The sequence below is a fragment of the Paramacrobiotus metropolitanus genome, unplaced genomic scaffold (assembly GCF_019649055.1).
Source record: "Paramacrobiotus metropolitanus isolate TYO unplaced genomic scaffold, Prichtersi_v1.0 Parri_scaffold0000003, whole genome shotgun sequence".
NCBI lineage: Eukaryota > Metazoa > Tardigrada > Eutardigrada > Parachela > Macrobiotidae > Paramacrobiotus > Paramacrobiotus metropolitanus.
The window spans coordinates 2,374,198-2,396,710 of NW_026570223.1; the positions used below are offsets into that span (position 1 = coordinate 2,374,198).

The 22,513-nt window shown below is 44.5% G+C and overlaps 3 protein-coding genes and 1 long non-coding RNA gene across 5 annotated transcripts; 2 read left to right on the plus strand and 2 right to left on the minus strand.

The window, feature by feature from the left end:
• The first annotated feature begins 772 nt into the window (after positions 1–772).
• LOC129592391 (uncharacterized) lies at positions 773–5,842 on the plus strand. 2 transcript variants are annotated; one of them, XM_055488421.1, is made up of 9 exons: positions 773–960; positions 1,193–1,660; positions 2,323–2,430; positions 2,487–2,664; positions 2,795–2,938; positions 3,000–3,205; positions 3,972–4,049; positions 4,125–4,403; positions 4,475–5,842. In XM_055488421.1, exons 2-9 carry the CDS (start codon positions 1,330–1,332, stop codon positions 5,338–5,340), a joined length of 2,190 nt encoding a protein of 729 aa, XP_055344396.1. In that variant the 5' UTR covers positions 773–960; positions 1,193–1,329; the 3' UTR covers positions 5,341–5,842. The 2 variants fall into 2 exon arrangements, with proteins under 2 accessions (XP_055344396.1, XP_055344389.1); XM_055488414.1 differs by having other exon boundaries at positions 1,288–1,660.
• Positions 5,843–5,943: 101 nt separating this feature from the next.
• LOC129592405 (chitinase-3-like protein 1) lies at positions 5,944–8,371 on the minus strand. The gene is made up of 7 exons (XM_055488433.1): positions 8,178–8,371; positions 7,858–8,034; positions 7,340–7,662; positions 7,027–7,142; positions 6,845–6,965; positions 6,299–6,613; positions 5,944–6,235 (listed from the first exon to the last, which is right to left on the minus strand). Exons 1-7 carry the CDS (start codon positions 8,296–8,298, stop codon positions 6,107–6,109), a joined length of 1,302 nt encoding a protein of 433 aa, XP_055344408.1. The 5' UTR covers positions 8,299–8,371; the 3' UTR covers positions 5,944–6,106.
• A 321-nt stretch (positions 8,372–8,692) lies between these two features.
• On the minus strand, positions 8,693–21,390 carry LOC129598725 (histone acetyltransferase lsy-12-like). The gene is made up of 19 exons (XM_055496760.1): positions 20,475–21,390; positions 19,984–20,113; positions 17,431–18,299; positions 16,205–16,884; positions 16,008–16,114; positions 15,780–15,892; positions 15,623–15,695; positions 15,304–15,564; positions 15,012–15,105; positions 14,790–14,945; positions 14,060–14,352; positions 13,768–13,815; positions 12,621–12,908; positions 12,411–12,542; positions 12,104–12,248; positions 11,471–12,046; positions 10,476–11,158; positions 9,738–10,173; positions 8,693–9,184 (listed from the first exon to the last, which is right to left on the minus strand). Exons 1-19 carry the CDS (start codon positions 20,960–20,962, stop codon positions 9,015–9,017), a joined length of 5,742 nt encoding a protein of 1,913 aa, XP_055352735.1. The 5' UTR covers positions 20,963–21,390; the 3' UTR covers positions 8,693–9,014.
• LOC129598734 (uncharacterized) lies at positions 19,549–21,290 on the plus strand. Its single transcript, XR_008691790.1, has 3 exons — positions 19,549–19,847; positions 20,044–20,177; positions 20,459–21,290. It is a non-coding gene; the product is annotated as an uncharacterized LOC129598734 (long non-coding RNA).
• Positions 21,391–22,513: the final 1,123 nt, after the last annotated feature.

A 22,513-nucleotide genomic window follows, 5' to 3' on the forward strand; every position in this document is an offset into this window, starting at 1 on the left:
AGATACTGAAGAAATAAAAATCTGCCGATGACGGGACTCGAACCCGTGCCAGCTGCGTCTGTAGCCGTCCGTCTTACCACTGATCTACACCGGCTGCATTATTAAATCTTCTTAAGATTTTAGCGCACTGTGCGACTGCCTATCATCATCACAGTTTACAATCCACGGAGTAGTGATAGACGAAGTGGAGTCTCATTCATGGTCTAATCACAAACGTCCCTACAGCGTCGAATGATTGTTTCCCAGCAGCCGTTATCAACACAATAATTTGGTCATTATTGATTTTATTAATTTAAGGCAACAAATAAACAAACTGGATCCAAGCCTCGACAATTCCCTCAATATTCCATAAACTGATAAACAATCGTTTTTGCTGGCCCAAGCAACATAAGCCAGCTGCTTCCATGAGCTGGGCTCGCAACAAATGCACGATGTAAACTGCACCCGCCCTGGGATGCCGCTGTATATTTCATTTTCATTGCGCCAGTGTCCCTGCCCCATTCATGGGGTTTGTCCAAAAAAGCTGAGATTCTAAAATTTAGAAAATGTAGGCACTCGTACATTTTTGTACAATATAATAATATTTTCAAATATTTCAGAAATTACACAGAAGAGAGATTATATTTCAGAAATTAAATGCGAAACGCGAAACTCATACTGTACTTTCCCTGGCTCTTAATACAGCAGGGGACAAGTACGGTCGGTCTAGTCCTACATTACTTTTGGGAGTCACGTCATCGCAGTCACTTAACAACTCCAACTGACCCGAATTTTGTGAAAGCTGATGTTTGAGACTTTGAGTTCGTCGAAACATAAACGAACCGCGTGCATAAGGTTAAAGACCGTTTAATTTCATAATTAACAAATATATAGATTTTTATCAGGGTACATTATCCATGTGCTCTGATTCCTAAGGAATACGTTATTATCGATCATCGCATTCGCCGATTATCCGAAGAGGTAAGTCCGAGCCCTGGCATTCCCGCAAATGCGACGTGTGCTTGCTGATTTACGTTCAGTTCGTAACTATTTTTCATCCATGGCCCATGGGATCTCGGATGTGCACACCCACTGGACCTTTCATTTATGATTTATGATAACTAGATTATTTTCGTTTTTTTTTGGAATCCGAATACGAAGGATTAGTAGTTCAACTCATGGCACGTTAATTCTTTCTTCCTATTACCTTTAGGTGCTTACAGCTTACAAAATCGAACACTCGTTTTGACTGGCTTTCTGTGGGCTTTCTCCTTACTTGTTAAACTTTGACTGGGTTTTGGATTTAAGGAAACATTTGCGAAAGCATTCTTTGGCTTGAACACAATAATCATGACGACACCGAGCGATACCCAGGACGGCAAGCAGTCCCGTCGGGAAGAGGCCCACGACGGCGCGACGAGCGGAGCGCCCTCTGTCGCCGCGGCCACCGCCACGAACGGCAGCAGCGGCGGCAGTGGTGCCGTCAAGGAAAAGGAGCCGAGCAAAGCCCCACCCGAATGGGCTAAGGAGCGCGAAGATGCCGTCAATAACAGCTCCATTACCAATAGCGAAGACAGTAAACTGCTTAGGGCCCGAATCTTTGTTGGCAATCTGCCGGCTGATCTGCGTACGGAGCGGGGCGAGCTTTTTGACAAATTTCGCAAATATGGACGCATTCTCGGTCAGTCTTATCTCTTGTCTTGCCACTCTACGTACACTTACTACCTTGTCTTAGAGCTTGTTTCTTGTTTGCCGCTTTTTCTTTGTCGGTGTATTGATTCTTGTGCGGTGTTAATAACACGGGCGTCAGAGTATTTTGCTTGTGGAACGCGATGCCACGTTGGGTGGCAAAGAGGCTTTCTTAGCGGCAGAAAGGGTTTTCTTATATCCATTTTCCAGTGAGGCTTTTGCTGTTTTGCAGGATCCTTTGCATTTAATCTTTTTGCTGTGATCCATTTTTCCCGGCTGTTTACAGATTATTTTAAGGTCTTTTGGAGGTTGTGAAGAGTGCTTTTTGGCTATTTTTTCGAGTGTTTATATTTGTGGATATTTTGGTAATTTCCAGAGAAAGGATTCAGTGAGCGGAAGGCATTGAATTGATAGCTTTGACAGGTTGCGCTTTTAAAACAATTGCTTGCATCAGATTTAGGAGAGCAGTCCTTGGCCTTGCAGTTTACAACTGAGTTCGATTTTCAAGGGATTTTGATGCATGCTTTTGCTGCAGTTTTTGCATGAGCTGATTGATCTCGTACCACTTTGCGCCTCGAATACTTTTCTGGCACTTTCAGGATTGCGCTAACAAAGTCATCTTCTTCTCGGTGAAGTAATGCGCTGTAATTGCAGGTGTTTCGATCCACAATCGATTCGCATTTGTTCAGTACGAACGGGAAGACGACGCCAAAAACGCGGTTAAAGAAGAGCATCGGACCGAACTTCGGTCCGCGCGACTTGGTAAGTTAACATGTTTCGGAACGCGGATCGTCGTGTGAAATCTTTGCATTGGCTAGATGTGAAAATGTCGATGGAGGGACGCGTAAATAACCGCGACCGGGATAGAGATCGAGACCGTGAACGTGACCGGGATCGCGATCGTGACCGCCGCCGTAGCCGAAGCCGGTCGCCCATCGATCGCCGGAGAAGTCGCAGCCGCAGTCCTCCACGTAGGAGCCGCGATCGCGATTATCGGTAATTATCATCAACTGTTGTGTGTTAGATTTTGGTGTTTACCGGCATTTGCTTAGTAACTGGCTGAACTTCGTTCAGCGGTTGCAACTATGTATAGTCAAAATAGCGAATAAATAGACAATTCTTGCAGTCGCTACTCTGCTGATCGCTACCGTGAGTCCAGAGAACGTACTCCGCCTCCCTACGTACCGATTCCCGTGGAGGAACGATTCTGTCATCCTCGCACGTATGGACCGAATGACGTGGAAATGGTTATTATTCGCAAACAGCAAGGGTATGGATGTTTTGGGATTGTTAGCATCTTGGATAAATTGCTTATGGGAGCTGTGTTTTAGGCAATACGCTGATTCGATTTTGCGTCGACTGTACGATCGACGTATTGCCGCCAATATGTTGTTCCTTGCGGAACATGCTTCTCTGGAAGGTGCGGTGACCGAATTTGGCCGGACAGGATCACATTACGTGATCATCATCATGCCCAAGCACGAAGACACCCGAGCAATCACGGTCAATATCTTCGAGACAAACGAAAAGCCGCGAGGTAAGAAAAAAGTTTCTGGTCATTTTTTTGTTAATGCTGTTTGAAGTTGCAGCAACAATCCGGTCTTTTACAACACGTGTTTTCTTCGTTTGCTGTTCAAGTAATAATAGTGGTCCTGCACCTTTGTTCGGGAGTCATTTGATTAGATTTACTCGTACATGTCTGAGGTCGACTGCAGATCTAGTCCTCGTGATGGCGTCAAGGAAGGCAGTTGCGGTTGGCGTTATGGTCGTAAGCTGTCAGGTTACGGAACTGTAGGGCTTAGCGAGTATGATTCGAATAGTGGATCCTCGGTCTGTCTTGTTCTCTACTCTGCGATTTGAGTCATTTTCCTTCTTTTAAATGGATTTATGATCGATGTAAAAGTACATGATGATGATCGATGTAAAATTTGATGATGATTGAGAGGGAATGTAGAGGAATTTCTGAGCTACAATTCGGAGATGCGCTTGCCGGCATTACTATCATTCTCAAGAAGGCTTTGAAATTTTGCCGCGGTAGAGTTAATTTCTGTATTAAGACAGATCGGAGATGTTTTCGGATTTCTTTCTCACTATCTGCACCAAGCAAATGGCAGATCTGACCGTGTTTTGTACTTCAGCTTAATTTTGGTTGCGAAGGCGACATAAAATTTCTACAGCAGTCTGTTCACCAACGGTTCCTCTCTCAGCTGATACTTGCTGGATGATGCAGTCTTTTCTCTGTTTTCCTGTGAATAAGTTGGGTATTCAATATTGCATTAAGATGAACGATCATTTCTCAACAGAATATCGCAACATCAATGTGGAAGAAGGTGTCAGTCTGATCCATCGCCATTTCCGTGATCATTATCCAGCGCTGGCTCGTGAGTTGTCAAAAAGGCCCACCCTACCATACCCAGTTGAATCGCAGTTTCGAAACATCTAATCCCTACTTATAGGTCTCCGTGAGATGGAATACCAAGGAGCCGGCTTTTATCCGACAGGTCCCAGTGAGGTGATGCGCTGTTTGGCCCGTATGGTCGAAACGTGCGCAGTGCCCACGAGCAGTCTGGATCAGACCATTCGATACTTGCAAGATATGCGTGATCGTACGGCGATCGCTGAGGGCATTCCGGTTAACACTGCAGCGGCTGCACCGCCGAGCGCCGCGCTCGTGGTGCCACAGTCGGCCGCGGCGGCAGCCGCCTATCGTGCTCCAGCTGTTGACAACGGCATAGGTAAGGAAAATCATTACTTTTGCGTTGTGGGCCAAAGAGACTGACAGACAAAACGGGCAACCATTTGGCAGGCAAACTCTTGGGGCAGCTCGACGGCCGTGGTGGTGCACCGGCCGAGGAAAGTGTCCGGGAGTCGCTGCTGGGTTTGCTGAAAGCCACGGGTCTGGTGGGGAATCTAGGAGGACAAGTACAAGCCCAGCCGCCACAGCATGCAGGGTACGCTCCGGCAACAGCAGCCACCACGGAGTACTATAATCAGCCGGCGGGGTATGCCGCCTCCAGCACGTCGTCAAGCGCACCGTATTCTGCTAATCCACAATCAGGCGGGCCAGGCACGACTTACGGACAGGCAAGCGGCGGGCAGTATAGTTCCAGTACACCTGCGGCGCCGTTTTCGTCAGGTGCAGCTGCATCGCAGTACGGTGGCGGCGGCCAAGGGGATCGTACAGCCGATGGAGCCATGCATAAGATGTACGACAACCTGGTCAGTACAGGAACGCTGCGTGCCGGGTCGGCGATGAGCGCGCATACGGCGTCGAACCCCGTGTCCACCACACAGGGACAGGGCAATCGGTTGGATCGGGGTGATGAGCGGGAACGTCAGCCGCCGCAGCAGCAGCAGCAGCCGACCACGTACCGCACGACGAAAGACACGGAAAACGGGATGGATTACGGCGGGATGCATGGCGGTGGAATGCGGTATGAACCGATGTCGCAGCAGCCGACAACCGGGCAGTATGCGCCGCAGACCGGGCGAAATGGACCTGCAGGCGGCGGGCAGGATCGTGGGGGTCCAGCAGCAGGTGGAGGGGCCAGTGCGGCCGGACAGGCAGGGGGATACGCCACAGGAGCTGGGGCGTATATGCAACGGCAGCAGCAGCCTGTTGGACAGCCGGCCATGGCGCCACAAGGACAGTACGCTACCGGACGTCGTTAGGATCTGGATCTTGGTATTTGTTATTATGCAATTAGGACCGTTATATTCGGATCTAGGTATTTATTTATTTGGGCGATTTATTTACGGGAACAGCGCGGCTGTAGGCTGAAAGCTTGTGGGTATCGTTATGGATTTTGGTGCGAACCATCATCATTTCCTCCTTATCCATCATTTTCTCCTTATTCCTTGATAATGGATACCTCGACATGAAAGAAAGGACTTCCCTTCGTTTTCTGTCTGAGATTCTCTTTTTTCAGTGGCCGTATTTCCCTGCACTTTGGCTTGGTAATCATTGCGTATCATATCAGGTTTATTAGTTGGTTTTGAGTATCTGGTGTGTTTTTTCTGAGTACTTTAGTTCTGAAATTGTTCATCTTTAGTATCGTTTCAAACTGTGTGAGGTATGTTGTTGTTATGGCTTCGCTGGTGCGTGAGGTTGTAAATATCCAAACGTTTAGTTGCGAAGTTATTCTGAATTCTGAAGAACAGTTGTTACTTGTTGCGCTGGTTGGTGCTGCTTTGTCGGAAATTGTGGAATGCGGTCATAGTCGTGCATGTGCGATTAAGGCTTGTAATTAGCAGAGCGGATGTCAGCATTGAGGCTTTAATTTCGTGCCGAATCTTGATTGCAGTAACCATGGTGGCAAAATTACGATGCGTAATTTAATGGGTTACGTCAAGTGGATGGCATTAACTTAGCAATCAGAGAAGAGATCAGGAAAAATGAAATTATCGGTTTCTTGGGCGGTCGGTGCAGTGCGACTGGTTATACTTTCAGTTCGGATTTGATAGCATATAACAGAGGATACTTCACTCCACAGTTGCCGAAAAAATCGTCAAAAGTGATATCCCATACGAAAATGCCGCCGTAGCCTTTTCCGGTAACCCATCGCACCTAATGCACGAAGCGAAAGTGACCTTTTTCTCCATAAATCCGAAGGCTGCATGGTGTACTTACTTTTGTGCGAAGACTGTTCTCGTCTTCGTAACTGATCCACCATTTGCCGTTGGCGGAATGGGCGTAGGGTGTCTGGATATCGGGCGGGGTTATGGCCAAGAGCTCTCCTGAACGGATTTTTTCGCAGATTTCGTAGTAGGCCAGATAACCGGGGCTGCGCGTGTAAAAGCCCAACGGTCCATGACCGGCAGCCGGCGCTCCCAGTCCAAATGAACCGGGCGAGGTGAGGTTCCATGTGTCGCCGTACGTGGCCAGGCCCACGACGATTTTGCTCTTTGGAGCACCGGCTTTCTCCCATCCCTCCACCACATCTTTCTGCAGAAGTGCACATTGTTATATAGTCTAATTTAGAATATATAGAATTAATTTTATATATAGAATTAATTTTATCTTATGGTTATGTAGTCTAACTGTGTGTTATCGCAATTACAGTACCTAGATGCGAAAACAGTATTTTTTACGTGTTGTATGTATGCACTATTAGCACCATCTAAGCAAACCTTGCCAAAAATTGAAGTACTATTAATTTTGCAAGTTTTTACTAACAACGTTTGTGGAGGATGTATTGGATAAAGGCGGAAACAGTTGGCTGTGATGTCCGGTTTCTGTGGGTTCCATTAATGGGTTATGCAGATCATACGCCATAATGTTGATCAGATCCAGATTTCTGTGAAAGTCAATTTTTATGCACTATATTGATTTAAAAGTTTGCGGAAATACCTACTTACTTAATCATTTCTGCTACGTTGTATCCTTCTATGCTGGTGTTTGTAACAGCCGCTGTGAAAATCAGTCGCGGCTTCCCGCTGTTCTGTGCTTCGATGTTTAACTGTTCGCGGATCTCCTGCAGTGCAAAATCGTTTCAGAAATTGCAGAATTAAAATCATCCTAAAAACAGTCTTGTTGAAATACCTAGTTTTTTCCTTCACAAGACTCGGAAGTCGGAATACAACAAATCACAACGTTAAAATGATGAATCTGCATTACACGGTTTGAACTACTGGTCGTTTTAGTTTTATTAAGAATAAATGCAGTACTTACCGAAAATAACAGCGTAGCGTATTGGAGATCCTTTTTGGCTGGATATTCCCAGCTTATATCCAGTCCGTCATAACCGATCTGTCGTACGACAGAAATCATGGATGATATGAAAAATTTACGTAATTCCGAGGAAGCCGCAATGGCATTAAAAGAATTGACAGTGCCCCAGCCGCCAACGCTCAAAACGAGTTTGATATTGGGATAGCTTCGCCTAACATAACGGATCTCCATAGCGCTATCCATCACCGATAGAGATGCATTGAAATACGGCGACGCGCCGGCTTTGGTCAGGAAACCGAAAGTTGGTTTGGGAGTAGTTTGGACTAAACACCACACATAATAGCATAATTATATTATAGCACTGTACATGCGAAAAAGCAGAACTGCTTAAAATGACAGTCAAAGAACAAAAATACCTTTAAAACAGCCAAATAACCAAAACAATTTAGAAACAAGATAACCAGAACAATATAGAAACAATAATACAAATTAACAAATGGTATCATTAATGACAATACCGCTAGGAATGGCATTTGCACTTCCGACTGTGTCCAAATGAATATCACCGAATGCGTAATAGATAATTGTGCATAACGATGCATCAATATGTCGAGGAAGAAATCGGGCTTTCCCAACACGATACGTTGACCATGCCGCATAATAACAGCCGCGATGTGGTAGCGTGAATGTAGGTTCTATGTAAAAAGGTCAATATTTAAGTTCCTCTTTTACGTATGTCTTATATATTATGCCTCACCGGCTCTTATCTGGCTAGCTAGTTTTAAATTTTAGCTAGAAAAAATGCTTAAAATTTCTATCATAATTCCGTCCTTTTTACCTGTGACGCTTTGCACTCCTGATAAGCACAGGAACATTAAAAACAAGCAAATGGCATTAACCACCACAGCAGGTGCGAAATGTTTGGGGAAATGAGTTTGGTCACTTTTGTGTAGCATCATGGAAAGTGGGAAGTGGAGTTTTTGAATAATTTCAGAAACTGCGCTATACAAAAACGCAAAATGAGTGGCCAAAACAGTGCTCGTAATCGAAATGATGGTACGGCACGTTTTGCCGGTATGTCTCATGCTCCGGTAATTAAGGCGGTCATTAGCAAAATGTTATACAACTAGGAATCGGTTACATCTTGGCTCTGAAAGGTGCTTCAAGCATTTTGGCGCCAAATATAGGTTTCTTGGCTTATTCATAACCGGCGCATTTTACACGGATTACCAGCGTAAAAAACTGGAATTTTTTCCCCGGAAATTTCTACGGTATCTGCATTGGCAATATTCGGTATGTGTTAATCACATTTAATTCGTGTATGGCGGACTACTACTGCAGACGGTCTGTTAATAACAACGTATTATTTTTATTTACATAACGGCACAATTTAAATCGGTTAACGATGGAGACAACTGGCAAACGATCAAAACTTACCAACGTTTACATAAATGTAAAACTGATACTATAATTAAATAACCGCAAACAAATGATCCGTCAATAAACGGCAAGCGGTAAAGGGGAAAAAGGGTCAAACGACCCAAAAATTAATACATAATATACATTAGGGTTTAAAAGGCTAAAAACAAACAAGACCGGTATGGAAAAGTGAGAATAACATACAAACAGAGGTAACAAACGATTGAAAACCAGTGACAACACGCTGCTGACTACGTCACTGCCGCATAGGGGCGTGGGGATGCTGGGCACCAGGAGCATAATAGGCATAACCCGGATACATGGACTGGGCTTGGTTGGGACCCACCGGTCGGTATTGGCCGGGCGGCATCTGCACTTGACCGGGCATGGGCACGCCTTGTCCATGGAAGAACGACTGCGGATACGCTGCAACGGCCAGAAGCAATCGGGCTTAGTTTACAACTGACAGAAACGCTTGCAGTTTATAGTTATTTGTAATTAACTGCAGAATCCAAGTCTAGTCGAGAAAAATTTGCATTCAAAAAATTTAAGGTAGCAATGTCCTGTTAAACCAGAAACAAAATTAGATAAACAAATGAAGAACTAAAAACGAATAAAATCATAATACCTGCACCACTACTAAACAGCACAATAAATACACAAGGAATTAAATATCATCAAGGTTCAAAAAGAATATTATTTACCCACATTCAACAGATTTATGGCAAACGAATCTTGTCAGATTACCAGTAAAAGCAATACATGTATTATACAACAATGATGAAATAAACTTAAACACTGCTGATACCACACTAAACTTAAAACAGCGCGATGCATAAACATCATCAAATTACCAATGTATCATAAGACTATACTCATATTCCGGATTTTGCGTGATAGTAATACCGCGAATACAATAAAATTTTCTGACCACAAAGCGAAACTTTTATTACTGCATCTCGTAAGTAACTCAACTTACATGCCGTCATAACTGGCTGCTGGCCCGGATAGGTCTGCATGGTCTTCTGCAGATACGAATGATACTGCATGGCAGGGGCGCCGGGCATCTGCATGGGCCCAGCCGGTGCCGGCATCTGGTGTTGGGGATGCTGTGACTGGCGCGACGCCTGACTGCTCTGACCACGCTGATTGGATCCCGCCGCCATGGCAGCCGCCCCGACATTGTACGAGTGGATGCCCATGTGGGGATGCTGGGCGGCGGACAAGCCATGGGTCAGCTGGGCCAGCTTGGCGATGCTGGGCGTATCGGCCGGCGGCTGCATGCCCATACTGTAACCGGAATACTGGTCTTGCATGCCGGGAAACGGCATCATCATGCCGGACGCCGGATGCCCGTATACTGACGACGAGGGGTGGAACATGATGGGCGACTGAGGCACTTGCTGATGGTTGACCTGCAAATGATCGAATTCAAAGATATAAAAAAACTGAATCAAAAAAATATAAAAAAAATTAAACTGAAAAGTATGATAAAAAATTATCAAATTTTATTCGCTTAAATATGTAAAGGCGAAATTCGCTCAGCACCTTAACTCAAAATAAATATTTTTAATATATAAAATATAAAATAATTTCATTATATACAAATAGTAGAATACTCGTGCAAGATAAAAACATTCACTATTATTTCAGTATCGACAAGTGCGCGATCATTTTATCAACATTTAATAATAAACGTAATTTTTGTTCAACGTACCTGAGGATAATTCGTTGAAGGAGCGGGTTGTTCATTGGCTCGTTGCTTTGTTTTCCGCGACGGCTGATGGTGCGTGGTTTGCTGGCGTTGTTGTTGTTGTTGCTGCTGCTGCTGTTGTGAATGCATATGGTGCTGCATCGGCGGCTGTTGTTGCTGCTGCTGCTGCATGACCTTCTGATTATACACAGGGAACGATTCCTGCGCCTGTGCGCAATCCGGATACGCCTGTTGCTGCACCCGCCCATGTCCACTCCCGTGTACAGCGCGTGTTTGCTGCTCAAATCCCACAACCGACGCGACCGGTGTGCCGTACGGGTCCTGGTACGGCATCGGTGTCTGCAGCATGCGCGGCGGTGCATGCGGACTGCTGACGTTCTCCGTGAAGGCCACGGTGGGCCGCGGCGATGGATTCATGTACACGGACGCCGCGGCGGCGGCCACCGGGGTGGTGGGGGTGTGGGGCGGCCGCAGGATATCATGATAGGGGGTGGGCGGCTGCTGGGAGCGCGGGGATTCCTGGTAGGTGGAGACGTAGGAGGCCGGTGGCTGGGCGGCCACCGGGGAGGCCTGCTGGTGCTGATGCTGGAAGCCCTGTGGGGAAGTGGCCGACAAGCCCGGCGTGTGCTGGGGAGTGGCGTACTGGTCGTATGGGGGCTCATATTGCGGTTGACTCATGATCATTTCTGCAAAACAGTTTTTTTACGGTGACTATGCAGTATCAGTTTGCGAATAACTGTGACGCTGCGTTTACAAGACTTAAATAATTTTTCCTAAATTGTTTAATATCTGCATTTATTTTAAACTTCTTCACGAGATTTATTTTTCGTAAATTATTTTAAACCTGCATTTATCAACCTACCTTTTTGAATTTACTAATCGGATATTTTAATTAACAATGAAATTTTGTTATTACACATTTCAATAGATTTAAGGCGTATGAAGAACACTGTATTGAGTCTAACGGCAGAGTTTTGGATTCGTTTATACGAGCGTACCGGTATCTTGCATCTGGTCGTGCATACTCAGCACACTGGCCGGCTTGTTAACAGACGGTATGGATCCGACCATTGGACTGGCTTGTTGATGACGGTACGGTGTATGCGGCTGCTGCAAATGCATAGAGGGACTGAGTGGCATACTCTGTCCCATGGCCACGGTTTGTGACGCTTGTGGCATGTCTCCCGTCGGCATATGCCCCATCACCTGGCTGTTTAAGGCCTCCGACTGGATCTCCGCCACCCGGGAATATTCTGGATGGAGATGGCTTGGCGTCTCCGGGACAGTCTCCACCGGCACCGACAGGACAGGCGCCGGCATCGGAGTCAGCTCCACGGGTTCCGTCTGGATGCAGATCTCGGCGACACGGTGCTGGGGCGCCGCCGACGCTGCCGAAGCCGACAGCGGATGATGCCGGGTTGGTGGTTCAATCGCCAACGGGGGGCTATCGGTGGAGATGCCCTGGTCCATGGTGTCGACCGGCTCCGGGGGATGGGGGGCCCGGGGCGGTTGATCGAGATGCGATAGTGAACGGGATGATGATACCTCCGAAGCGGAGGATGACGATTCGTGACCTGCAACGGGACAGTGGTGGATAATGTCATGCGTACGGGAATAATGCTGGGACTGACCGGTATCTTTATGGACAAACTGCTTGGAGCCCCTCGAGAATGTACGAGTAGGTTCACTAGCCAGAGATTCATCAGCAGATGACTCGCTCGACATGCTGGAACGACGAAAGTGAGCGCCGGTATAACAGCTGGATATATCCGACTCCTGACAAAACACCAATATTTCAAAAGCACTCACACCGGTCTAATGCGGATCATAAACGAAACTGCATACAAATCAACTACTAATAATGTAAATTAGAGTGATCAATTATTATTTACAAATTATTATCGCAAAACAGGAAGTTGAATAGTAACTAACACTGACCTCTCCTGAATCATCGTGATCAGCCGGACGCCCGTGGTGTTGTTTGCGCCGCTTATCACTGCCAGCCCTCAACTCCTCCCTCCTCCCTTTATAGTTTTTTGGCTGGCTAGATGTTGCAGTGGATGATGTTGGCTAAATTAGAGAGCAAATCTCAATAAACACATGAACAGCGGAGCTACGCTACCTATAAAACTTTACCTCTCCACTTACTCTAGATCTGAATTTTCCGCGCCGTTTCCTCCGCCGTCCCCCAAAGACATCCCGCGTACGACCTCGCCGGCGTGGATAAGTGGAAGCCGCGCTAGATTTACGCCGTGTGGGACTGAGTGCACTCGGCGGAGGACTGGGTGTGGGTCGGGGTGAGCGTTCCCGGCTGGAGCTTTTGTGGGAACTCTGCTGCCGTCCGGCACGGGGAGTACGACTGCGCTGCGCCGGTTTTGGGGGTGTTTTACTCTTGCTTTTTTGTTTTGAATGTGGAGGTGGCGATGTATGTTTCGCCTGCAGCAATTGTTTGCCATTTATAAGAGTCCTTTAAATTCTCGTATTCATCTTAAATCTCTGGCTGCCTCTACCAGACTGCGTTATAATGCTCCACGTTATTTTGTTCTAACTGCAAGAACATCGTCGCTATTTGAATCCAGTCATCAGTTGCGCAGGCGCAATTACAGCCACAGATTAAAAATATATACTCAATTCTAAAGACACAATGTACTTATACGGCACCCGCGGCCGGTAGTATCTGTATTTCCTCTATTTCTCTCTTGTTTATTTTTATTCCATCTACTGGTAAAAAATGTCTCTGGAGACAACGTACGAGTATGTTGATAAAATTGCTGTGAACCGAAATTATGCACAGATAGCTAATAAATAAGCTCAAATAAACTGATCAAAAGTACAGTACGAGTGTACCATCCATCCGATTCTTTATCGTTGTTGTATTGTTTCGAAATTCAACTAACTCTCTAGTCCCTCAATAACTGACATCAGATTGACTCAATTTGGTGTAAAACGATTTTTATTGTGTATATTTAACAGCGCTCGGCAGCTCATGCAGAAGATGACGACTCACAAATTTCAGCACAAACAACAAAAGAATATGCACTTTATTTCCCTATTTCCATCAGAGTTTTGAACGGAAAAATCATAAATATCACATGCTCTGAGAGGTAAAAAGATAAAAACCAAGCATCACAGAAAGCGAGAAACCCTCAACAATATGCTGATTAAAAAAGTCACAGATAAAATTTTTTTTTAAAAAAGCCCATACTCGATCCGTAACAAACAACAACGATAAAGAACCGAACAAATCAAAAAGTTATCATACTTTCAAAAACACCACATTATCGTCAAGACCAACCTGGTCAGTTTCCTCCGACTCCGACGACGCACTGGTACGTTTATCCGCCTAAAAATCCATCCATAAATTACGAGAGTGTTTAAAATTCTTGCATTAATAAAAATTTAGTGTCAAAAAGGACAAAGTAATACGATTATATTTTAGTGCCACACGCATAAATTCTGAGTTCTTCAAAATACGAGCAACCATACGATGGACAGCAAAATTGCTTTCCATATTTTAGCTACTCAGTAGCCGAAGGAGCATCAAACTATGCTTACGAGTACTTATAGATATGTAAAAATATACTGACCTTTTGATCATCGCCGGTATCCACTAGCTGGTCAGCGTGATGACTGCCACTATGATCGCTTTCCGTGGTTGTCACGCCAGGCACGTCCCCTTTCCAGGGATCCCAACGCAACTTATCGGCATGCAGTGGAATACGCTTTTTGCCACCTGTTTTCTTCTCCTGATACGAATCCAGGACGTCTTGTACTAAATTAAACTCCCATGCTAGCGTATCTTCGTTCTTTGTGATAAAATTCAAGCCTTGCAGCGTATCGGCTACATCCTGCGGCCACATGCCCGTTGCGTCGCAAATGGCTAAAACAAGAGTAAAAGATGATTATGGAGAGCACTTCCAAGGCAAAACCATCACCACTATGGAAAAAAATGGAATGCATTGACTATACAGTTAAAATATTTTCATCAGGCGACAGACAGTCTACAGGACAACAAAATAGCAGCCGCGATAATTTTACAGAAAAAAAATATACAATAGTACTAAAATTATTCCTGAAAGAAGGAATTGTATAGCACTGTAAAACTGAATCCCTATTCGCGGACCGCAGTCATTACCTTTGCCTATTATTAGTACGTTGTACGTGCGACGAATTAAATATCTCTAACAATGTGGGAGTTGATTTTTAAAAAATCTTAAGTAAACAAAATTATGAACCAGTTAAATGCAACAAATTTGTCGGAATGCATCTATTTGTCCGCTGAGGGATCCAACAACAAAAAAAAACAGCGGAACCGACCTTTAATAGAGGTTGTCGCTGACGATTTATTGCGCTGTTCCAGAAAGAAATCCAACACAGCACTCCGCCAATAAGCATTATAACTCCACTGTCCCATTTCTGACAAAGGCTTTTCAGGTGTACCGTGCTGCGCTTCCACCCGCGACAATAAATAACCTAAGTAAAATAAATGAAATCTTTGAGGGAGCCAGAATTCGAGTTACTAAACGGATGTATACTTACTGAAATCAATTAGAAAACGTCCATAACCATCGCCTTGAAAGGGTGGAAGCACCATAATACAGCTGACGTTGTAACGTTGGGGACTGTTTTTTTCCTGCAGTAAATGTTATTTTTAGATAAAGACGATAAAGACAAACAACCAGGTGCAAATACTGCAATTACCACAACTCGTATTCAATATACCGCAAAGTTATACAGACAGCAAATTAGCAGTACTGTTCGAAAGCAGTACCAATTGTACAGATCACGGCACAAGAAAAGTACGAGACTCTTTGTACAAATTATGGAGTACCTTGGAAAAATAGCCAATAAGATGGTCTCCCAATTTATCTCGACGACACAAGACATAAAACAGGAACGGTTCGACATCATAGTACAATGTCTTATGGTCCAAGTACAATTTCGCCAACAGGCAAATATTCTGACAGTATTCTTTCCAATCATTGCCATCTGTTTCGTAGATAACCAATTCCTGGGCCGTTTCCGTGCTGCTGACATCCACCGTATCATGATAAATCTCCGCACCCGGCGGTCGATGCCAGGGACATTTCTCCTACAATTTGTACGTCTAAACACTGCGTTCCATAATGCACGAAATGTCATCTTCTTACATAGTGGCTTTTCAGCACTCCCAAGGTTTTCATGTATTGCAAACAAAATTCGCACATGTACAGACATTTACATCTGAAATGGACAATTCAAAGTCAGAAATAATGTATTCCTACGGTTTCTCCGAATGCACTCAATGAAAACGTTTCACTTTATTACCGGATATATTCTTCCGGAAACGGAGAAGTATACCATGTCTTGATTTTCTTATCACCCAGCTGAATTCGCGGTGGCAACGGTCCATCGTAGCCCTCAGCAACCGTAGGAATCTTCTACGAAATAATTCAAACATGGGAGATAAATAAATGCACTTTAAATACGTACTTCCCTATAATGGAGTGCAAGTCAAAACAATTTGGTCTCCAAATAAGTCGCCATTAATATTACTTTTAAAGCCCGATCCCGAGCTTTTCGAAAGAGTTCTTCCAAATTGGTGGGAATCACGTCTGGCACTTTAAACTTGGATGTAGTAGATCCAGTCGGCGAAATGACATCTGCAAAGAAACTCGTTTGAACAATGCACGAAGTACTACAGAAGGCAATCATACGGCAGCATACTGCATAAATGTATGAACGCGCAATACCTTCAGAACGCTGCTTCGAACGTGGCTTGCTTGGCGGACCTTTACTACTATCCGAGTGGCTTCTTTCCGATGCACCCTTACTATCAACCGCTTCCCGTCGACGTCGATACACCGGCCCCACGTAACTAGGCGGCGGACGGCGCTTCCGATCACCCGTTACCGTGAAGAATTTCGTTAACCCATCCTGAAGACTCTTCAGTTGTGTGCTACCGCATTTTTTGCCCCGCTTCTTCTCCGGTTTCATCTGAGCGGCAGATGAAGATGAGGCACGACGCGGCTTTTCCACCGGCTCTTCACTCTCCCAATCTGACGATTCTTCCACTTTCACAATTTTTTTCTCTTTTGGTCGGCTCGTAGTGGCGGTTTTCTTACTGAGTGCCGGTGGTCTGCGTGCATCGTCTTCGGTTGTTTCGCTGTCCGTTGTCTTTTTCGAACTGCGGGATCGTGCCTTGGGTGTGGTCGTACCCGCAGTACTGCTTAGAAGGGTATTGATGGCCACGCGTGATTTCCGCTTGAGACTCGGAGTGAAATATTTCGTCAAACCGTCGCGTAGTTCTTTGGGAATGGACTCTTCGAAACCGGGATCCAGAATACCGTCGGGAACTTCTTCATCACTGGATTTAATGGCCCGGCTTGATGATCGGCTTCCGCTTTTCTTGCGCGGCTCCTCTAGTGGTTTTCTGGAATTCAGAAGTACAGCCGATTCAGCATAGATACTTTTAAAAGTACCGCTAACGCTTCCCCAAATGCGCATCGAACGCTCTTCAGTTATGTAATGTAACATTATATGTATCGATTTTATATTAACACCGATCCAATTTCAGTAATTAGCGCAATGGCTATGCGTGCGTGTGTTCCGAGTCAACTTCCGACTCATACAGTTGTTATACAGACTACAGTCAGAGCTTTTATCACTGCAGGAAAAGCTTAAACCAGTGACTACCTAACACTTGTCAACACCGTTGACAACGACTTGAACAGCAACACGACAGCAGATTTGAGATTCTGAGATTCCGTACTAATGCAGTGTACCACATATCAGCGAAGACACTCAAAGCAGGTCACTAATTATTTGAATTCATTGCGCTCATGGCTTTGTGACTTTTTAACTTTTAAGCTAAAAAAACGTAAACGCAAGTGTAGAAAACGCAAAACCAAGAAATCACCTCACTTAAACGAATAGAAGTACTTAAATTTGATCGGCTGTATACCAGTATTAAACTTACTTCTTAAATGGTCGTCCGCGTTTTTTCTTTGGTGGATCATCCACCTTCTTCGCTTCCTCTTCCGTTTTCTGCACCCCCATTCCACTCGATGTTGAGGGCATAGGCTCGTCGCGGTCCATACTCAGGTTAAGCGGCTTCTGCCGAATGAGCTCGTTCAACTTCGTCGCCTTCTGGAAGCTCTTCTTTGTTCTGCTGTTTGAATTAATGGTCGATGGCGGGCCCATTGTTTTCTCTATCTTTTCCATTTCTCTGAATTCACGCTGCAAACTCAGGTCTTTGGCTTTTTCATCGGAAATACTCCGCTTCCTTATAGGACTTCTCAGTAGAACATCCGGAGAGCGAACTGCTGAACGTCGATCTTCCAGCAAAGCCACAAGTTTAGGCGTTCTTTCATCCGATCCAAACCGTAACTTTGGCGATGGTGATATCGACGTCTGTTTATCCTTTTCGCTCTTCTCAGTGGAACTTTTCTTACTCCATTTGTCATCGGAAACATTCTTCTTCGGGGTTGCACTGCGTGCGTCGACTGGTTCATCCTTGATCGGGGTTTTCATTTCCTGAACAGCTGAACCAGCCTTGGAAGAGGATTTTTTCTCGGGAGACTTCGAAGTGGAAAGTCGTCTTTCCGGTGTTTTATCGCGAACCTTCTCAGTGGAGTTCGGCTGTATTTTGGATTTCTTTTCTTTCTTTTCCTTCTTTTTCTCCACTGGTTTTACCTTGGATGTTGAGGGGAGCAGGATATCTTCCGAATTAATTGACGGGGATCCGTCGTGGACATCCATCTTTTTCTTTTTCTTCTTCTTCTTCGTTACTACGACCTCGCTAACAGATGCATCATCAGAGTTCATACTGGATCGTGCTCGAGCGTTCTGCAAATAAGCACAGATCCAGATTCACTATTCCTGCTACGCAAAGGCAGACAGAGTAATTAAACGCGCGTGCATTCATCCCCTTTACTTTCGGTGGAGCTTCCCACAGGTCAATAAAGCAGTGAATTTCTGCACCGACGCCACAAAACCAACGCATGCGCACTAATAATCGAGCACACCTTCCTCGTTAGTCCCTACGGTAATTCCAGAGCGTACAGTAAAGGCACTACCATTCAACTGAGCCATGCCAGGCGGGCATTCCGCAAGCCTCACCGTCTAATCAATTTACCAGGTCAATCAAGATGCTGCACAAAATTACTTAATGTCCTAGTGCATTTTCATTCACTCGAATGTGTGCCGTAAGCTGTCAGATGCCCGGCTTCGACAGGAGTAACCCGATGATTATCCCGTTATTGAACCGGCACAAAATACTGTATCATCAACACTGACTGTGCGGCTGCTGCAGATACTCCGTATTAACTGCTCCGCTGGCCATTAAAGATACGCGCACTCGCAGGCAATGGGGCACCTATGTATGATATTGTCGCATAAAATCTCCTACAATTTTGCCGTTGCTTCTCAGTTCTCACTACCCAGTTCTGGCTATTTTATTTAACGGGAATTTGAAGATATCGAACAATGGTCAATAAGGAAATGGATCGATTATCTCTCAGGCACGCACGCCCAGTGTTATTAAGTAATAATGTATTCAAAACAAGAAATCCAGGTACAGTATGTATTCAGAGCAGGAAGTCAAGTCATATAACCAAATGGACTATTATTAATGGACTGTAAGTCGATCAACAGTAGCCGTAAATAATACAAAAGGATTTAAGGTGCCTAGCAGCTGATAGGGGTTTGCACATTGTATTGTCTGCAAATAACTGGACAAAAATGCCAGAAACCAAATGCCGAGCGTTGCAGATGCTTATTTCAGCTGAGAACTTAACAACCGAAGGCAGTCCATACGCACTACAAGGTCCACAAATACACTGCGAGAGTACGAGTACACATAAGCTAGGAATTTCCTAATAATTTCAAGTCTGACTTCAAATATTTCGCGCAAAGGTAACAGATTCTCATCACCTGATAGCACAAATCGGACAAATGATATGCCCAACCATGTACCCACCATCGAGGGGTCACACACAATTCCTTTATCTGCTATCTCTCTACCGAAGCCAGCACAATACTCCAACGTTTTACAACATCAAGTATTCATGAAAGGAACGCTTGATAAAGCACGATGTTGCTGTTTGTTTTCTCTTCAAATGCGCCATAAATATCAACAGATGCATTTAATACTACGGCCAGCACATACTCGAGTTTGGTCGCGCTTTTCTACCCTGTCGGGAGAGATACGACGTTGTGTTTCTACTTTCTAGTCGAGATCTGACAGTTAAAGTTATGTATCCAGCACAACGAATAAACGCCTGCCCAGTGCTTGCTGGCATCAGAGCAAATGCTTATATGGAGCCATTTTTAAAACTGAGTATTCAGATGTGGCGATTTTCAAGGTTTCACTTCGACTGGAATTGGTTGCAACTTGTAAGCAATCAAATGTACTTGTCCCCATTTTAATCCAGAGAGTTGGGAATAGAGTCCCTTATTACCATTCCCGAAGCCCTGCTGCTAAATACAGCATCACGGCATCACCGGAAACTTATTCTAGGGATATACGTACCTTTTCTTTCTCATCTACCAACTCCTTTGCGAGAATATAACGGTTATTTTTCTTCTCCAGATCACTTTTGGCTAGAAGATGGTTGATAGCTTTGGTGACAGCAGCTGGAAGACCCTCGGGATTCTCAACTCTACAAATAAATTTGGGAATATAGATTACAGAGTCGAAAAGAGCTATGCCAGTAGCAGCACAAAGTACGTAGTAAACGAACGTAAATTGCATTTTATGGATAAATGCTCACAACTGAATACGCACTCCTAACGCTGAGCGACCGTATGATCCAAGCTAACCACGAATTAATTATCACGATGCTATTACTTTAAGTTTAAATTGCTTTTTAACTCTCGAAGAATTTCTTGTAAAAGATACACCGTTAATTTATGCAGTTATTTGTTGAATCTACCAAAAATGAGCAATACACAGTACTCGTGTCAAGTCAAATAACAGTCATTATGTCTTACGGTTACATTTACAGGTATTACAGAACTCACTTGAACGTGCACTCGATGTATCGTGTAATGAGTTCCTCCGTGATACCAGCTTCATTTGGAGCATCTCCCACTTCCCTGATGGCAAACTTCACCGCTCGACGCACTTCAGAATCGCTCTTAACCGTGAATTTACGCAGCTTACGGAGATTCTCCGTATCTTTGTAGGACTCTTTACCGTTACTGTACACCATGAACATGTGTCCATCCCGGATGGCATACTGCAGCTGCTGTTGGACGAAGCCAGATCTGGTCCCCTTCCGGACATGTTTGAGTGCCTGGCAGAGACGGTCGAAACTGGGCCGTTGTTTCTGGCCTTTAATCTTGCCAATGGCTTCTTTGAAGAGCGCCAGGAACTCGTGATCGACATGTCCGTCGCCTATGCCCTCCTCCGATATGACAATGGAGCTCCCCGATGCAGCTGCTGATGCAGGTGACGGAATAGGCGAGGGGGATGGTGAACGGGATGAGGATGATTCGGAAGAAGTCATCGCATTGTTCACCACATACGCGAGCAGCGCTGTGGAGCAGTCCGTATCGACATTGCCCCCGCGGATAGCTGTCTGCGCTGTCCTCACGGATTACTTTCAAGTTCACCAAAGGGATAACTACTTATTGAGTGTCTATGAAGTTTCCTCTTTTAGGGCAATCACAACATAATCAACAATCTCACGTTCAGCAGTTCGTGATTATCCTCAGTTATGTGCAAAAGAAAGACCCATCATCAAGTTGTATCTTGAATAAAGGCAAAGGCCCCGAAATAGGAATACTTCACTTTACAAATTCAACCCATTTCTATAAACGTAGAGAAACAGTTTTTTAAAAGAAAGAATCGATAATCTGTTTAAAAAACTTAAGATTCTAATAAATTTATTTAAACAAAAGTTACTAAACAAAGAATAAACTGTCTTTCAGACTCTTTCTCCATGAATTCTGGACGCCAAGTATAGCAAATTTTAGGCTTGCTGCGTCAGCGTTTCTGATTCGTGAGTTGTGAGACTCATGACGAAGTAATTTCAGAGGTGTACATAAAGAGTACTCAGTCCAGAAGCATGAGCAGCATCATGAGATCTAGAGCCAAAGGGTGTGAAAGCTTGGGTTTTGGCGTAATAACGCGAGGCGATGTCTTCACCGTCGCAAATGGAGAATTGCATCTTGAAACTGACCATCAAGTGGACGGAACGAATAATAAAATTCTTGTTATGGTTGCTTATCTTAATTTGTAATGTCCAAAAAAATTATGCGTTGCCTGTAGCTTACGCCTTACGGGCCGGGTATTCATGCTTTTCTCATTTCTTTAGCCAGAAGTAAGTGACTGACGATGAATGCTTGATGTAGTACTACATATAGAGTACCTTTATTTCTCATAGTCAAAATATGTACAAGGCGAGCTTCGCTCAACAAATATCTACTATATATGATCAAATGAAAAATTTTTCCCAGTTAAAATGGGAAGGGACTGTGGACAATACGATATCAATCATATAATTACCGTATGTGAAAGGATACAGTTACGTGGTGGTATTAATATCGATTATCAAAGAACAAGCAGTATTACTTCTGCTCTGACTAACAATAAGTTTTGTATTTTAGCTATGCCGACTAAATTCGGCTATCTGTATGTTATAACGAATGATTTGTATACAACGGCTTGCTCTGTATAACGGCGACGACTTTATAACGATCGCGACTTGCTCTGTATAATTATACAGAGCCAGTCAAACCCGGCGGAAATTCAGAGCAAACTATAGATATTTTACTTTGTGAATTGTGATAAATTTTTTGGCAGAGGCAAAGGAGAACCAAAAGCACGAATTTTTATGTGACTACTCTGCTCTGGCTTTTGAAACAATGGGCTTTTTCGGTTAATACCTTAACCGGATAGTGTAAGATCACTGCTCTCGGTAATATGCATTTTGAGAGGACCCAGGAGAAACGGTCCACTTAGTTTCTGACGGAGAGAATCAACGTTGTTGTAAATGCAGCGTACTGCTGCTTCCGGAAGCGTTCTGGCGCTTGAATAACTCAATATAATCATTCTT

Bases quoted from the DNA above. Each gene is read 5' to 3' on its own strand.
- LOC129592405 (XM_055488433.1), bottom strand. From the start codon at position 8,298: ATGATGCTACACAAAAGTGACCAAACTCATTTCCCCAAACATTTCGCA. The intron at 6,966-7,026 runs GTAAGTAGGTAT...TGACTTTCACAG, and splicing joins AACGTAGCAGAAATGATTAA to AAATCTGGATCTGATCAACA. The intron at 6,236-6,298 runs GTAAGTACACCA...TTCGTGCATTAG, and splicing joins AGAACAGTCTTCGCACAAAA to GTGCGATGGGTTACCGGAAA.
- LOC129592391 (XM_055488421.1), top strand. From the start codon at position 1,330: ATGACGACACCGAGCGATACCCAGGACGGCAAGCAGTCCCGTCGGGAA. The intron at 1,661-2,322 runs GTCAGTCTTATC...CTGTAATTGCAG, and splicing joins CAAATATGGACGCATTCTCG to GTGTTTCGATCCACAATCGA. The intron at 4,050-4,124 runs GTGAGTTGTCAA...CCCTACTTATAG, and splicing joins TCATTATCCAGCGCTGGCTC to GTCTCCGTGAGATGGAATAC.
- LOC129598725 (XM_055496760.1), bottom strand. From the start codon at position 20,962: ATGACTTCTTCCGAATCATCCTCATCCCGTTCACCATCCCCCTCGCCT. The intron at 18,300-19,983 runs GTACGTATATCC...GCTTATTTGCAG, and splicing joins TGGTAGATGAGAAAGAAAAG to AACGCTCGAGCACGATCCAG. The intron at 16,885-17,430 runs GTAAGTTTAATA...TCTGAATTCCAG, and splicing joins CGCGGACGACCATTTAAGAA to AAAACCACTAGAGGAGCCGC.